This window comes from Apostichopus japonicus, chromosome 22, assembly GCF_037975245.1.
Source record: "Apostichopus japonicus isolate 1M-3 chromosome 22, ASM3797524v1, whole genome shotgun sequence".
Taxonomy (NCBI): Eukaryota; Metazoa; Echinodermata; class Holothuroidea; order Aspidochirotida; family Stichopodidae; genus Apostichopus; species Apostichopus japonicus.
In genome coordinates, this window is record NC_092582.1 from 1217587 (window position 1) to 1234251 (window position 16665).

Consider the following 16665-nt stretch of genomic DNA (forward strand, 5'->3'; position numbering starts at 1 on the left):
GATTCTCATGGATGGAAGTAAACTAGGTGTAGATCATCTGTATGGAGTCCAGGAACATGTGATTCGTAACTACTTCTCTGGTGTGATCTATGGTATACACTTAAATACTAGCCACAGAAGTGTCACTCTCCTTCCCAGCTCCTCATCCCTCTCCCTGCCTATGCATGGAAGTTGATCCAATAACCAAGGTAAAGCGCCCTCCCAGGCATGGTTGGCTAACGTATAAAAACAGAAACTTATAAAACAGAGGGCGCTATTTAAGGTCGCCCTTCAGAGCAGTATATACGGCTCTGTCGCCCTTCAGTGCCGCTATATACGGCTCTGTCGCCCTTCAACGCGACATAGTGACTTTACTTCATCTCACTGTCAACCTAAAAGCAGTCTACCCCTTCCCTCCCTTCAAACAGGGACTCTATCCTTAATAAAAGTATTCCAACGGCACAACTGTGGCTGAAATAATCCTTATGTCAGATGCTTTAGTGTAGTGCAGTATAGCCTAGTATATGTAGCTCCATTGTAATTGTAATTTTCTTGTACGCTGCGTGCCAACTGATGGTGGCGCTCCGCTTAGATAGTAATTCGCGACACCGGGTTAGAAAATCCTGGATACTGGATTTCTGGTTTTAATACCCACCAGATCACCGGAAATGGCACTTCTCGGGCTTGAAAATGAACAACCAGATGTACATTTTTGTCTAAAAACTAAGTAGTTCCCAATAGTTTTTCTTTTCCATCCATAACCTTTTGGAAGATTGTCACCAGTCACACATCATGTTCGACCTCATTGCATGTCCTGTGGATCATTCATTGCTTTTGTAGGTGATACTACGTCACGGCCCACAATATCCGAAAGCCCCACTTTTCAAGGTTTTAAGCCCATTATTTGTTCAGAATTTGAAAATTCACATTTCTCGTGAATAAAATCACTTCAAAACAGACCCATAATGTTGCACATAATTCAATCTATGGACAACCAATATAGAAAAACCTCCTTCAACCCCTAACAGACAGGTCAAAATTGCACTAGTAGAAGGAAGTATGATGAAGAAAGTTGGTCAGGAAATTTTCGAAAATTCAGACACAGTTAATTTATTGGTGTACAAATATTAAAACCTCTTCGTTGAAGGAAATGAAAAATTCCATATATTTCCGATATCAGATATTTCGAAACCGAACCCTACACACATAGGCGTAGGAGGCGGGGCGGGGGCTGCACCCCCCTCCCCCAACCATTTTTTCCCCCTGAAAATTCGGGCAATATGCTGAGAAATTTTTCGGGCACCTACTGAAAGAAAAATAAATAGCAATGATGTAACTTAAGGAAGTGAACAGTTTAATAATTATCTCCTTGGTAGGCCTTATTAAAATAAGTTCTAAGCTTGGCCGACTAATTCGTCATTACTACTGTAAAAGAGAGTTTTGACATAATTGGACCTGTATGCTTTATCTCCATCTACATAAGACATTTAGTTGTTTACATTAGCATCCCGCGGTACTTTCACGGACCGAATGGTACACGATGCCATGCGATGTAATGACCGATGCTTGCTTATATATGATATTGACATTGACATGTTGGACGCGCACGGGGCGCGCGAAAAATTTGGTTATAGTTTTCGGGCAAGTCGTTACACCCCCCCCCCCAAATCCAATTGTGCTCCTATGCCTTTGACTACACACATAGACAGTTCAGCGGTGTAACGCCTATGGGCTCGGACGGTGCAAACACAGGGGCCCCCGACCAAAGAGGGCCCCGACCAAAGGGGGCCCCGCTGCACTGATGTACAGAACTTAGAAGAGGGGTACCCTCTTCTTCTTTTTTGAAACGGCACGTTTTCGTCGGAAAAGAAACTATGGACGAGACAATGGACATATTTTTCTGTGCGTGGATACGTTCGTCATACATCATATGCCCCTGCAACTGCAAATCTCGTATCCTTCTTTCCGCATGACTGACTCAAGAGCCTGAGGTACACACTGGAACTTGATAGGCTACGCTGGTACATATTGTAGCGAAATAGCGCCTCTAATTTCAATGAATTCGCTCTCGGTCAGGGTTGCCAAATGACATTAATTGGCCGATAACTGCCCAAATGACACAAATTTGGCATATTTTGAACCCCTTTGGCTGATGCTTTCCTCAGCTATCGGCCAAATCGCCGATGCCTCAGTAAATTCAAGCTCTAGCCTTTCCAAGTTCTCGGGAACTTGGATACCATTTTTCCACAGGAGTTACGCCACGAGTGGTAATATGCATGTTTATGTTAATTGGACATTGGTCATTTGGTCTTATTTTCCTTTCAATCTCTTCATGTATTCTAGCTTTGCAACACATTTTTCATGTTCCCAGTATGACAGACAAGGCGGACCAAAAATGTGTCTATGAACGCAGATTTTCCCCAAAATCTCAGTCGATAAAATAACCACGAAATGTTCCATATACGGCTTAGCTTGCACCAGAGAGCTTGCAGAAGCCCAGAGCTTCCAGTGCCCTAAGGCGGGCCCTGGACCCACGCCTTTGGGACTTCGCGCTCCTCGCTCCGCGCTCGTGATATGCGCTGGGCGCACATCGGTTGATTCTCCGCAGCAACCAGGGGGCTCTTCCTTCCCTGGACCCAGGGGCCCCCAGACTCATCGTTACGCCGCTGAGACAGTTTTGAGGCTGTTCATCCTGGAACATGCATTTTCATGCTCACTGATATGATGTGATATCTGCCCTTTGCTTTACAAATTCGAACAGGCGTGTAGCGAGTAATTTGCCAAGGGAGGGGCGAAGCCTGTAGGCAAACTATCTAAGCGTAGCGCCACCATGGGTTGGCGCGAAGCGTACAAGAAAATTTTGGCTGAAAATGCCTCCCAGATCGCTGGAAATGACACTTCCCATGCTTTGTAAGTTGCATCTAATCATTGTCTATTTTGAAATTACTAGCGATATCATAAAGAAAATTTGTTCAGGAGGGGGGTGGGGGCGTTATGTTTCCCGACGACTCGGTTGAGTTCAAGACCAGCCACAGTTGGTTCCATAGCACAATTGTACAATTGTGGCGTCCATACACACACACGCGTTATGATAGACCATCTATAGTATATATAGATACATTAGTGAGAGAGGAAAAATGGAACGTCAAAAATGGAGTTGTCGGTGTAAGGGGTGGGGTGAGGCGCACGTCCCCTCCGTAATCCTCGATCTGTCACTGGCTACCCTGTGTATATAATAGCTATCAGCAGTGGCGGAGATTTCTTGTCAGAAGTGGGGGGGGGGGGTGCAGGCCATTGATGAAATAAAAAGTCATAACTGATGGCTCACTATCTAATTGGAGCGCCACCATAAGTTGGCGAGAAGTGCACAAGAATTTTTTGGCAAATATTGCCTCCCAGATTGCAGTAAATGGCACTGCCCAGGACTTGAAAAGCTGTATTTAACCAGGGGCGTATGCAAGATTGTCTAACCCGGGGGGTGCGTATTACTATCTAAGCGGAGCGCCACCATTGGTTGGCGCGCAGCGTACAAGCAAATTTCTGGTTTTGGTACCCCCAGATCACCGGGAATGGCACTTCTCGGGCTTTAAACTGACCAACCATATGTACACTTTTGCCTGAGAACCAAGTTTTTTCCAAATACTTTTTTTCTCATCTATAACCTTTTTGAAGATTGTCACCAGTCACACATCATGTTCGACTTTATCACATATCCTGTGGATCATTGCTTTTGTAGGCGATTCTTCATCGCGGCCCACAATATCCGTCAGCCCCACTGTTCAGAATTTGAAAATTCACAATTCTCGTGAATAAATTCACTTCAAAACATACCCATAATGTTGCACAAAATATGATCTATGGACAACCGATACAGAAAAACCTCCTTCAAACCCTAACAGACGGGTCAAAATTGCACGAGTATCATGAAGTATGATGAAGAATGTTGGTTAGGGAATTTTCGAAAATTCAGACGGCTACTAAAAAATTTCGATGAAGGAAATAAAAATATAACAGATATTTCCGAAACCGAACACTACACACATCGACAGTTTTGAGCATGGGCGCAGACCAGTCTTGGATAATGGTGGGGACGCGTGTCTGTTCTATGACACTATCTAAGCGGAGCGCGACCATGGGTTCGCGCGTAGCGTACGATCTTTTTGGGCAAATATACCTCCCAGATCGCCGGAAATAACACTTCCCAGAGCTAATGATGCTCCTAAACCTCCTTAAGTTTTAGATCTCATGGCTTAGAAATTTAGTTTGGAGAAATACATGGGCGTCTGCAGAAAGAAAATCAGGGGACAAATAATCCAAGTAGACTTTTGTATATACGATGGGTCTGGGGTTCTTATCCCAGAAAACAAATATAGACTGCCGCAAATGCGATTTCCGTCCTATATATATTTAACAACTGTGGATAAAATACAATAAAATGAGAACTGCTGCATGTCATTTGCACAATGCTGGATTAAACTGCGCCAAAGTTCAGTACAGGGGAACTTGAAATGCAGCTATTGGTCAAGACAAATTGGTGGGGACACGGTATATCATGTCCCAACTACTGAAAAAGTTGGTGGGGACGCGTCCCGCTGTCCTCACCAGGATCTGCGCCCATGGTTTGGAGGCTGTTTATCTTGGAACACCATTTTCATGCTCACTGATATGATGTGATATCTGCTGTTTGCTTTACAAATTCGAATAATTTTGTCACTGTTCCTCTATTTCTTCCCGTTTTCTTGCCGTATTTTCTACTCCATCCTTTTTTCCTTTTCTCTCTTTCTTCTTTTTCTTTTCCTTCCTTCATCTCGTTGAAGTGGCAAGTGTATACAGTTCCAAAGCTATTCAACAGTAACAAAACGTTATTTTGTGTATGTCTGTTGTGGGGTGAAGTTATCGCTATGAGCTACAAGTTACAATGCTCAAGGTGGGGGAAAGGGGCTAGAAATAATGTGTGGGTCAATTCTAAATCGGTTTTCGGTCGTTAATTGTTGATGTAGCCTACCAGGTAAAAGGTTGAAATGACTTTAACAATTTCAAATTTAATAATTTGATTTATTATGCCATTTGGAGCACATAACATAGGCTATAACAGAACATTACTGGCAAAAACTAGGGGGGGGGGGGTTGATTGTGTGGGCCAACCCCCCTCTTCAAAAAGTGGGGGGATTAAAAAAACCCAACCCCCCTGTTTCTCCGCCACTGGCTATCAGCGCTGTTATTATAACTGTTCCTCTTTCTCTTCCCGAGGTCTTCGCGTTTATCTTTTACTCCCTCTTTTTCTCCTTTTTCTCTCTTTTTTCTTTTTCTTTTCCCTTCCTTCCTCTCCTCCTTTTCTTTTCCCCCCTCTTTTTCCCTTTTTTCTTCTCTTTTTTTCTCCTCTTTTCCTTACCGGGGGGGGGGGGGCGCCCCAACGCCCCCTGGATACGCGCCTGGACCCCCTTCCTCCACCTCCAAATGGCTGTGCCACTGAACTATATAGATCTAGATACATATACTCGATCCACGACAGGGCTATGTTTTATTCTTCTTAATTTTCGATAGAAGTAGAAATCTATACCGTACAGCTACTAAATTAAAGTAGTCCGCTGAAACACTGAAACTTCGACAGTTTATGAGGAGCTGTCGTTACCCTCTGTTACGCCAAACTAAATTACTTCGTGGCACCCCGACTTAGCAGTGTCACCCCATCTGGCTTGAGCAAATGTAACTTCTAACCATCTTACTGAACTATGAACGGTCTTCTTTATTGCAAAATTGGCCAACAGAAATTGTAATAAAATGACAATATTCCAATTGCTGGAACGTTAAAATGGTAGAAGGATTACCATTGATTGTAATCCCACCATATCCTCTAAAACATTGATGACCCGATGAGAACACTGCTTTTTAAAGCGGCCTTTATAGAGTCATACTACAATTTACATCTCAACATTTTTATTTCTGCGGTCGTTGACTCATCAACATGTTACTAATTTGCTATTCCCAAAACAAAGAGAGGCTATAATAAGCACATGAGCGCAAAATGCGACAAAGCAACAACAAGTAAGATTTATAAGATAAAATAGAAACAAATATTACCTTTCATGAATACTCAGAATTAGAAAACACAAATATAAGGGTTAAATTGAGACTATGTGAATATAAGTCCCATATTTGTGGGTAATTAGTTATACTTTAATTGATGTTACTGCGTTCTAACGAAGAATTTTACCTTCGTGGATGAACAGCGATTACCTTTCACTATGCAGCGATGTATCTGTGACTGTAAATATACACTGTATATTATCCAGAAACAGTGAATAAAGTTCCCATCCCCAAAGCATCTAAAATTGGTGACCTAGTTCAACTGCAGTTCGCACAACGTGAACGGTCTTCAGTGATATAAAATAGAGAACTTAGCAGCATTGGTTGGCATGACGAAAACCTATCCAACCATGTCCACCTTTTTGTGAAGACACAAAGTTGATGTTAAAAGACTATGTCATGGTGTGTACGTATATCTGATTCTCTGAAAAACATGTAAGTTGATGTCTCGCTGATTTGAAGTCCGTCATAAGGTATTTTGTAAAACTCTTGAAGTAGATGAGAAGCATTATGCAATAGCCTAGTAAATTGTCAAACGTTAACTAGCCTAGGCCTAGGCCTAAATGTATTCCAGGAATAAAGTTAAGCTTAATCTACGCCATTGCATTAAATCGTATATCTTGCACCGTACGGTGACTTTTTGACGTTAGGGTTTGCAAGATTGTAGTAGGATACTGTACGGAAGTGTACATGTATAGGTAGCATAACATAGTATTTAGCACACTCGTGTTATTTGGGTACATGTTACTCCTTGAATTTCTGAGTGGGTAAGGTACTAAGGTCGGATATTGTACAGTATACGTCTCGTTCTGACCCACTTCACTCAAAGAAACTCGGCCTACGTTACTAGGCCCTATGGCTGTTAAAAAAGGTAGTTTGTTAGGGCTGACAAGTATTGACTTAAATAGTAATGTCAGTTGAGTTAGCCCTAACTTAATCTAGGCCTAGCATCACTTACTGACTTAGGCTTGACATAGCTTTTAATATTATAATATAGATAGGCCTATGCCTAAAGTCTTGTTAGGTTTAGGGGCCTAGGCCCCATGAATTTTCCTTACAGTCCAGACATAAAAGTTAAAACATAGCATAGGCCTAACAGTAACAGTAGGCAACATGTTTATGCATTATGAATACCAACTTAACTTAAGACATACAGTATGCCTAGGCTAGGCCTATTTGTAACTAGTCTGAACCAAGTACTTAGCACTACAGTAATGTTATTAGTGAAAAAAGTTTGCGTCCCAAGGACGCAACCCCCCGAAAAATTTTGTGTCCCATAAAAAAAGCTTGCCTCCCAAATGAAAACCAATTAAACGTTTATTGTATGACCTACTGTTACTAATACTAGTGTAGTATCACAGCCTATACTTTGTGAATGTTATACACAATATAGGGCAGAAATGCTCAGTGCCTTAACTTCGCTATTTTCCAGGGGCGACCGGGGGCGCCCCTCCTTTTGACCACCCTGCCGTTTCAACCCATTTTTAGCCCCAGTCCCCCCTCCTTCATCCGTCCTTCTACTTCCCTACTCGCCAACTCCGTAGTAGTTCGTGCTTTGACCTTGCAGCGATTCCAACAAACAACTCTTTAAAAATCGCAGTACCTACAGTGTGCATATCTCTCGCTAAATTCCAGTTCACTGTACTACTGCATGTACATGCCTGTTCGAGCTTCATTTTCAACTACACATGCGCAAATCCTTAAAATCTGATCCAACATTTATCCTGGCTCTTTGCAAGCAATAATCTATACGAACATTACAGAAGGTCTATGTAAATAGTTTTTTATGCAATGTAGGTTAAAAAAAAAATCAGTTCAGTGTTTTAAAGTACAGTAGTTTACACAGGAATGTTGGGCCAAAATAACATTTACTGAAGCACGTGGTTAATTGGACCGTGAAAATTTTTTGCAACAGAAACTACTGATGGTAAGAATGCACATTTTATATTAGCAACTATTAATACAGAGAGAAGAAACATACTGTGAGCTGAAATATCCTGTTCAGGATCAGGGATGTTAGCATCCCACAAAATTCATAGATTGTCTCCACTCATTAACATTTTCTGATCAAAACAATGATTCAAATATTACGAAGCCTCTTCGTTGTCAAAAGCTATACGTACTGTATGTGACAAGGCCTAACGTTATGATATTGGAGTGCACACACATGATAGCCTATATATACCGCAAAAAGCTTCACTATCTCTACACAGGGGAAAGTAATTGTAAGTAATTGTTGTTAAACAACATACTCCGTGTTCACTGAGCACTACAGGTGCAAGAATTTTCACAGACAATGGATGGGGACTTATAACCAATCAAATCACGGGAATTTTGGAAAAGCATCATTGTCTATTTTTAGCATGAAAATTTCCGTAATGGGGTGTTGTTAACCCTGTACCTTGTGGTTGATTGTTATGATGTATTTATTTTCAAACAAATTCAATGATCTGTTGGAGTAGGAGAAATTTTGCTTCTTGTAAGAAGTTGTGGTCTTTTGAAAAGAAATAATGTTCATTCCAAAATGTGTTTTGACAGTTTTGTTATGTTTTCCGTTGACCTAGTTGTGAGTGTGTATACTTGGGGTTTGTTTCTCAAAAAAAAAGTTTGCGTCCCCGGGACGCAAGCAACTTGAAGATTTTGCGTCCCTGGCCAAAACATTGCGTCCGGGACGCAGAATCCTGCTTTCGTTACAATGCTGCACTAGCGGGCACCTGCTATAGACTGAGGCATAACTTAGGCCTAATCTACAGTAAGTTATGCTTACAAACCTCATGAAGGACAGAAAAAGTTAGGCCTCACAGTAGCCGAGGTCTACGCAAAACTTAGTTGCTTTACTTAGTTTGTAAATTTCAACTTGGCCATGTTGTGAAAGTGCTGCCATGTTGTGAAAGTGCTGCTAAATAATGTAATGACTTTTAACCATTATTTTCAAATGAAATGTCATAAATGTTTTGTGATGTAAATGTGAGGAAGAGCCAATAACTTTATGGTGTGTGCACAGTCTTGTAATGCTGGGTACAAATGATTTAACAATAATAGTATACTGTATACTGTACTTGGACACGTGGAAGCAACTTTCCTTGGTGATTTTTTCTCTCTATGGGTACGGAAGATGCAACAATGTTCTCAAAATGTAATCAGACTAACACAATAATCTGGGTCCTACTTTTAGAAATAAAAATCAAGCTCTGATAGCCATTTTATGTACTGTATAGATCTACTGTAGCATGTTTTTAATAAAGAATGACAAATTATGAGAGAACGTTTAAATTTCAGTATGTCACATTACAAAAGCATTGCTGATGTCACACTATACAAGGTCAGTATTTTCAAAACATAAGTTTGTAAACATAGAAAATCATTTATAAGTACATTCCTCTATTATTAGCAAAACCAATGATCCCATCAACTTAAAAATAAACCGTTGAGCTGTCAGAGTGCATACTGTATATGATAGTCCTTAGTTCTTACAGTTTATGAAAGGCAATGAGCTCTAAATGGCATTTGCAATCAACAGCCAAGACACTGTACATATTCACATACGGTGTGCATAGTAATACATGTGTGTTCTTTGGCTCTTTACCTCTGCATCCCTAACCCCCTTCCCCCCCCCCCCCCAATAAAACAGGTTGGGCAAGAAAGGCCTGCACTATCCTGGCTGGATGAAATCTCAAATGTACTGTTTTTTTTAATTATTGGAAATAATTCAATTTTCATTGCTTACAGCTCCCTGTGACAATTTTATGATCATGAGACAGAATTAACCTATGAAAGCTGGATCTGCAGGTGTCTGGACAGATGACGTGTTAGCAGCATTAAGGTAGAGTAGTGGTCAGGCGGTTTAAACCAAGAAGACCATGGCAGCAGCAGTAAAACTAGAGAAACACGGAAGAAGAGAATCAGAAGAAACAAAAGAGGGAACAGAGGAGGAGCAAACAACAACAACAACAACATCCATCAAAAGTATCACTGGTTCAACAGAAGCCGAGCTACTGGCCAAGCTAGAGGCACAAAATAGGTAAGAGACTGTGGAGTATACTTTATCTGATACAGGTACAGCACAAAGCTGCTAATAAGCAAAATATTGCAGTTGGTACACAATGTTTGTAAAACATGAATATTAGCTCATATTTTAACAAAAACTTTAGGGCACTTTAATAAGAAACAAATTCATAATCTGAAACTAAAATTTAGATTCAAAATATATTTACATCTCAAAATAAAACTTAAAACTAAAATACTACTCTAAAACTGGTCTACAAAATGTGACCATTGACATACAGTATTCACTGAGGCAGGCAGTGTTGCATCAGGTTTAGTGGTACAGTAGGGTTGGGCGATATTTGCTTTTTAATGTCACGATAAATAGTTCAAAAATTATCGTGATATTTCGATAATTACGATAATTTTTTCTTGTTGTTTTTAGTGTGTTCGCGAACACACTAAAAACAACTGCCGATTTCCCACCGGTGTTTTCGCGCAATAAACACACCGAGCATAATGGCGTGGGGTTCAGGGCCCGCCTTAGAGCCCCGTTGGAGTCAAGGGGTGGAACCCCATGTGGTGGTCCAGGGGCGAAGGCCCCCGGAAAAGTTAAGTATTTTTGCGTGTCTGGCGATAAAAAATTCGCAATTGAGGATTCAAAATACTGACTAACTTTATGAATTTAAATTGTCACGAAACTGATGAAAGTTTTAAAATGACAAGTTAGAGTAGCTATATTATGTGATAAAATGAAAAGAGAATTAATATGTCTTACAATCTTTATAAAGTTTAACTTACAAAACTGTCGATATTATGAAACAAACTACGTTCGGCAAAGCCCAGTTTCTAGACTGCCTAACAATCAGTTTACAACTGCAGTGTTTAACCGTACTTAAATATCACGGTAGGCTACAATGTGCTTCAAATTTTCTCAGGTACAGTACCTTGCAAAACAACCCCCCTGTCTAACACCTGTTTGTTAACATTTTTGGCACGGTTCCAAAAAACTTTTCATGGAGTAAACTTTTTTGGCTCCACTCTAGAATTAATTAGGTCAGTCAGTAAAGGATCCGTAAAGTTATGCGAAATATTATCTTAGACGTTCAAGGAAAGTACAGTAGGTAAATATCCCCGTAACATTAAGGTAAGTAAAACACACCTCAAGCCAACCGACTCCTCCGCATGAACAAAACAATCTATTTCCCCTTATACACGAGGCACAGTCTATACCATACAGACATAGCACGATATCAAGGCCCCAATAGCTACAGAATGGCCTTCTTTATGAAAGTAAACCGTGTAATTCCATGTTTTAGGCCACCAGGTGTGATTAACTTAACGCTAAATATTGTTTCCATGGCCTTGTAGAAATCGTCAACTTCGCAAAATACAATTAGTTGTGTTTTTGTTGTTACGTGAGATCCGTAACCGACGAAGTGGTTAGGCTATTTACTATACACTTAACTATGGTAGGATATTATTATTATTATTTTTTTGTGTGGAAATGCTAGAAAATACTTTCTTTCCCCCGCTTTACACCATATGTGGTCTTCTGGTTTATTCATAAATGGGTGTACTAGAGCCTTGTTTACATGACACTTGTTGCATTTAGCACGATATGCCAGTTTCGCGTGATTTTTTCGAAAGTATTTTGCTCGATCTTTCGTAAAATTAGAAAGGTGTACCAACTTACTTTTCGTACACAATTGGTAATTTCTCTACTGATTTTCAGAGTTTTGTTCTCTATACAGTCAATGTTGTAAAGAACGGGTTTTTACGAAGTTCAAAAGTCAGTAAATGAAGTTGAGAAAATATTTCTTTTCAACTGTCTTAACCATGGAATGCTAGAATAACATTTACACATAAAACGGAGAATTTTTTTTTCTACATCTGTTTCAAATTTCTTTCACAAGAAATTATCGTCATTTGTTCAATCCTCAAAAAATATCGTCTTGAAAAAAAATTATCGCGATAATAATAGTTTTCGATATATCGCCCAACCCTAGTGTACAGCTGTAGCTCGTTAATTTACATTTATTCAATATCAGGTCAGATTAACTCAAATCACTCCAGCAGTGTTCTATAAAGTTTGTCTTAATGTCATCCAAAATTGAGTTGGTATGCAGGTGCCAATAGTTTATGCCAAGAATGGCTTCAGAAGCAAATCTTGTAATTCGCTGCCCTCTTTAAGAGTGTGTGGGAGGTCAAGGCAAAGTCAAAGTTACATTTACTTTGCCAAGAAAAACAAACTGAAAATGCTTCTCAAAATTGTAAACATCTTTTGTGATGTTACGTTACCTCAAATGAGCAAAACAGTGTAGGTTCAAGGGTCTCTGGTATTTGGAGAACTACTGCATAGTTTCTGACTTTCAAGTAGAGCTAGATACTTTACAAACAGTACTTGTAAGCTTTAGTCATGACATGCTGTTGCTTCTCTTATAACCTCTGACATTACAACATCCAGAACTTGTTATTGTGATTCAATTTTCATGGGCTCTTTCATTACCTTCAAATGCTATTGACGGGGTTTTTCCCTCCTAAAACAAATTTGGAACATTTGTGTTTCACTTATATTGTTTTTTCTTGTCATACACAAAGTTACATTGATACATTGATAGTCTTTATGAATTTGATTTCCATTTGTTTTGCATTACCTGCCAAATAATGTGTGCATTCAAGTTTGTTTTCATTTTATTTAATATTTGAAATGATGAATAACAAGGCGGTGGGGGTTGAGAACTGACCAAACAAGGAACCTTAATGAAAAAAGTACCTGATACTGTAGTAGGCCTGAGTCGGGTAGCAAAAAATCGGAACCGGGTACAGTACCTGTTATCATTAACCGGTCAGATAACGTGAACCTTAAACTTTGAACCTAATGTGGAAAAATATCGCGGAACTACTGTAGCCAAACACAATGTAGAATGTACATAAATGGCAGATCACTATGCCACCTTACATTACACCTCCCAATTACAGTATACGATACTCCAGTTGTTATGAACAATGGAATTTCATGTTTTGATGTAGAAATAATAATGCAGGGTTGCAAGATTCCTGCAACTTGATTTCAAATCCTGCATGTCAAAAGTTGCCAAGACCGGATTTCTGGTAATAAATTTCAGCTCTCAACTTGAATTTAACAGACATTATGGATGTGAACGTGTAGAGATTCATCGCTAAACAATCACATTTGGAATAAACATTAGTTAAAAAGCCACTTGCAATATTTTTGTTTAATTATCCCGTCCATATTCCATCTTAACATCCCGTAAATTTCCTTGCCAGTCTTTCCTTCATGAAATAAATGAATGTAAAAATAATAATTTTGAGAATTTCAATATTTACACATCACAAAAGTATACAGTAGCTACAACCATGAGAGAAAAGCACTTGCTATGGACTACCAGAGCTATCTGCTTAATGAAACAAAGACACGTGCACTGGACAAACATTGTTTGCGTAAAATCCCCACAAATCTCTGACCACATGGTAGCCTAAAATCACAAAGAGTCAACATGGAAATGTAGCCTTATAACCATCTGTTTATTCGCTCAAATTGTGGCGCAGTTAGCTCGCACTAAAACTATTAGCTGAATACTTTCGTTATTGCTGCTATCTTCAACCACATGGTAGCCTAACACCACACTAAGTCAAGGTGGAATCTAGACTAACGATCTGTTTATTCAGTCAAATTGTGAAGCGGTTAGCTGGAACTAAAATATCCATGGAATACTTTCATAATTGCTAGGTTTCAATTTTGAGTAGTTTTCACCGGTATAATATTTTCATTTTCAGTGTTGAGTAATTTTATCCACACATGAAAAAGAATCATTAAGAAAAGCTAAAATTTGAAATAGAAAGTAATTAAAACAACCATCTACACTAAAAGAAAGTTATTTCATGAAATTAATCTTCTGTACAGTATTTGCCTGTCTTGATTAATTAATCAAATCATGCAGACCTACAATACAGAATTATTGAAATCTCTGAAAGTATCGCGTAGTGGTTACGCGATTTATTCCACCACAGATTGGGTAACTGTTTGTGCATTTTTGATTCGGGTACCCGAATGTTTGGTTGGGTACCCACTACCCAGGTACCTGGATACCCGACTCAGGCCTACCTGATAGGAGAAAGCCATTGAACAATATCTGTCCATCAAGAAAGCAGCAATCCTTTCCTGTTTGTGCTCATGTACTACCATAAATCTTCACTGGTGCTGATGTTAGAGACTGAACAGTAACTAACTCCAACCATCACAAATTCAAACCAGGATATTAAATATCATCTTTTGTGTCTTTGCAATTGAATCGTTGCCTCTTTGAGAGTATCAAGATCGTTGTAAGTGATATGAATGTAAAGAGCAATTTAAATTGTTATGCTTTTGGTAAGTTTTGATAGAGCAATGTACAGTATACTACTAGTGTGTAAACTTAAGTTGCCATAATGGTGATTTGAACAGGTCTGCAACGACAGTCCCGAATACATTAGGCCTACAGTACTGTGTTCTTCCCACTGAGCTATTCAGATCTAACACAATTCCATTATAAACCATTTCCTTGCTTTCTCTAATATTATAAACCATTTCCTTACACTCTCCATTATAAACCATTTCCTTGCTTTCTCTAATATAAACCATTTCCTTGCTTTCTCTAATATTATAAACCATTTCCTTACACTCTCCAATATAAACCATTTCCTTGCTTTCTCTAATATTATAAACCATTTCCTTGCTGAGGACTGTGTCAGCAGCTGCATGCATACTGTGTAGGCCAATTGTTGCAAACATTTTGATATTTCCCATAAATATATATTGATTGTTGTTCACCTTCACAAACATCCTGATATATTGTAAGATGTCCACTAACCAACTCTGCAAACTCCAGTCACAGTGAGCAGTCCCACTTCACAAATGATGTAACATCTCTACGTCAAATATCAGTGTTAGTTAGATACAAATTTGATCTTGAGGTTGACAATCTTTTTAGGACTTTATATTAAAATGAAAAATAACACTTCAAAATATCACAACAGATACTGTACAAAGCAAACTTATCACATCATCTCGCATTTACTCAACTGAACTCACTGAACTCAAGCACACTAAAAGTACTAATTGATTATGTTAATTTTTTATTGCCAACAAAATGTGTGATACATGGCATGGTTTATTATTAAAGTTACCTTGGTTTTATCTGTAATTTGCCTTGATTTATGTTCGTGACCGTCAGTTAATATGTTTTGATCCTTTTGGGTGGTTTGGCAATGTTATCTGGAGAACAAACTCATATGGATACTGTATGCCATGCTGTACAAGCATTCATAACACCTTAGTTTCATTCATTATCCAATTCTACACAGAATATAGCAGGGAAGGTATTTCTACGTAAACTCTTAAAGTATTAAACAGAGTATACTGGAAAATTAAGCAACTTATATTTCAAAGTCCAAAGAATAATTAAGTAGTTCATTAGTAATGGTCTGATGGGACAGTACTGTACTGTATTTATTTTATTCTTCGAGTCAATTTGTCTTGATCCTCCCCCCCCCCCCACGCCCCTAATATGATGGAAACTAAGACTCAGTTGGACAAATAAAATCAGTATACATCATTACTGTATGTGGACTTAACTGCACCATTTGATTCACGTAATCAAAAAGAATGACTTGTAGCATTCTAGCAGAAGCAACAGTTTTGCAGTACTACTGTATCACCCATACATTTAAATATTTACTAGAACAATGATGACAGTACTTACTACAGTTTACATGTTATCAAATTTCAGCTCTGTTTTTCTAGAGCTATCAACTTTCTGACATCACTAAAACGTCTTTGCATTTTCGTTTCATATCTGGCTTTTCCCAAAACTATTACCTTTTTACATTGATATTAAAAATACCACTTGAGATTGCCATTGTTGTCCTAAATAATCAAACCTTACAGCCAAGTTAAGTGGCTAGCTCATTCTCTGAAAATCTACTTTCTAATTGATTTCACACCTGAGCTTGATATGATTTAAACTGAAATATATCTGAAAATCAATGTTGATATTACAAGCTCTCTGTGACGTTGTGCGTGAAATCAATTTGGCCCAAGTGGCTTAATGGAGTGTTTCTGTACATGTATGTACATGTGCAATGAGTGTCATCAGCACACATACATGTGGCTGCATGACTGTATTGCAAATGTTGCTAAATTCACTGTCAATTTTCTGGCTTTCTTGTTTTGTTTTTCTTTTTGTTTGGAGGGTTGGGTTCATTTAAGTTATAACCCAATGAAGTTCCTTGGTCAGCTTGTTTGACTTCCTTGCAGTCTAACTCATTGCAGTACTATGGTAGTACAGTTAATGCAGTCTTTGTGTGAGTAACAGGAAGTGGCTGAATGTCTCAGGTGGCTGATCAACAAAAGTAATATTGTTGTATGTGGCATGTAGCATCACCTTAAAAACTTAATCTTCAATTTAAACTAAGACAAGTGTAACTTACTCACTACTCTTGTGTTTTCATGACTCAGACTAAAACCAGGAAACTTGATTTCAGTCAGTACTGTATTCATGATTGCCTTAAATTGATTAGAACATTTGTAGAGAATGATTGTATTTAGAGTAC

The 16665-nt window shown here is 38.8% G+C and overlaps 1 protein-coding gene across 6 annotated transcripts in view; it reads left to right on the plus strand.

Annotated features, from left to right (window-relative positions):
• The first annotated feature begins 6308 nt into the window (after nucleotides 1-6308).
• Nucleotides 6309-16665, plus strand: part of LOC139963375 (EVI5-like protein) — an 85985-nt gene continuing 75628 nt past the window's right edge. For 2 of the 6 annotated variants that reach the window (XM_071964067.1, XM_071964068.1), the window contains exons 1-2: nucleotides 6310-6501; nucleotides 9796-10087. In XM_071964067.1, coding sequence (XP_071820168.1) covers nucleotides 9927-10087 — 161 coding nt within the window. In that variant the 5' untranslated portion in view covers nucleotides 6310-6501; nucleotides 9796-9926. Of the gene's footprint in view, nucleotides 6540-6693; nucleotides 6834-9795; nucleotides 10088-16665 lie in introns of those variants that run through there. The other 4 variants (XM_071964063.1, XM_071964062.1, XM_071964066.1 and 1 more) reach the window with 4 other exon arrangements.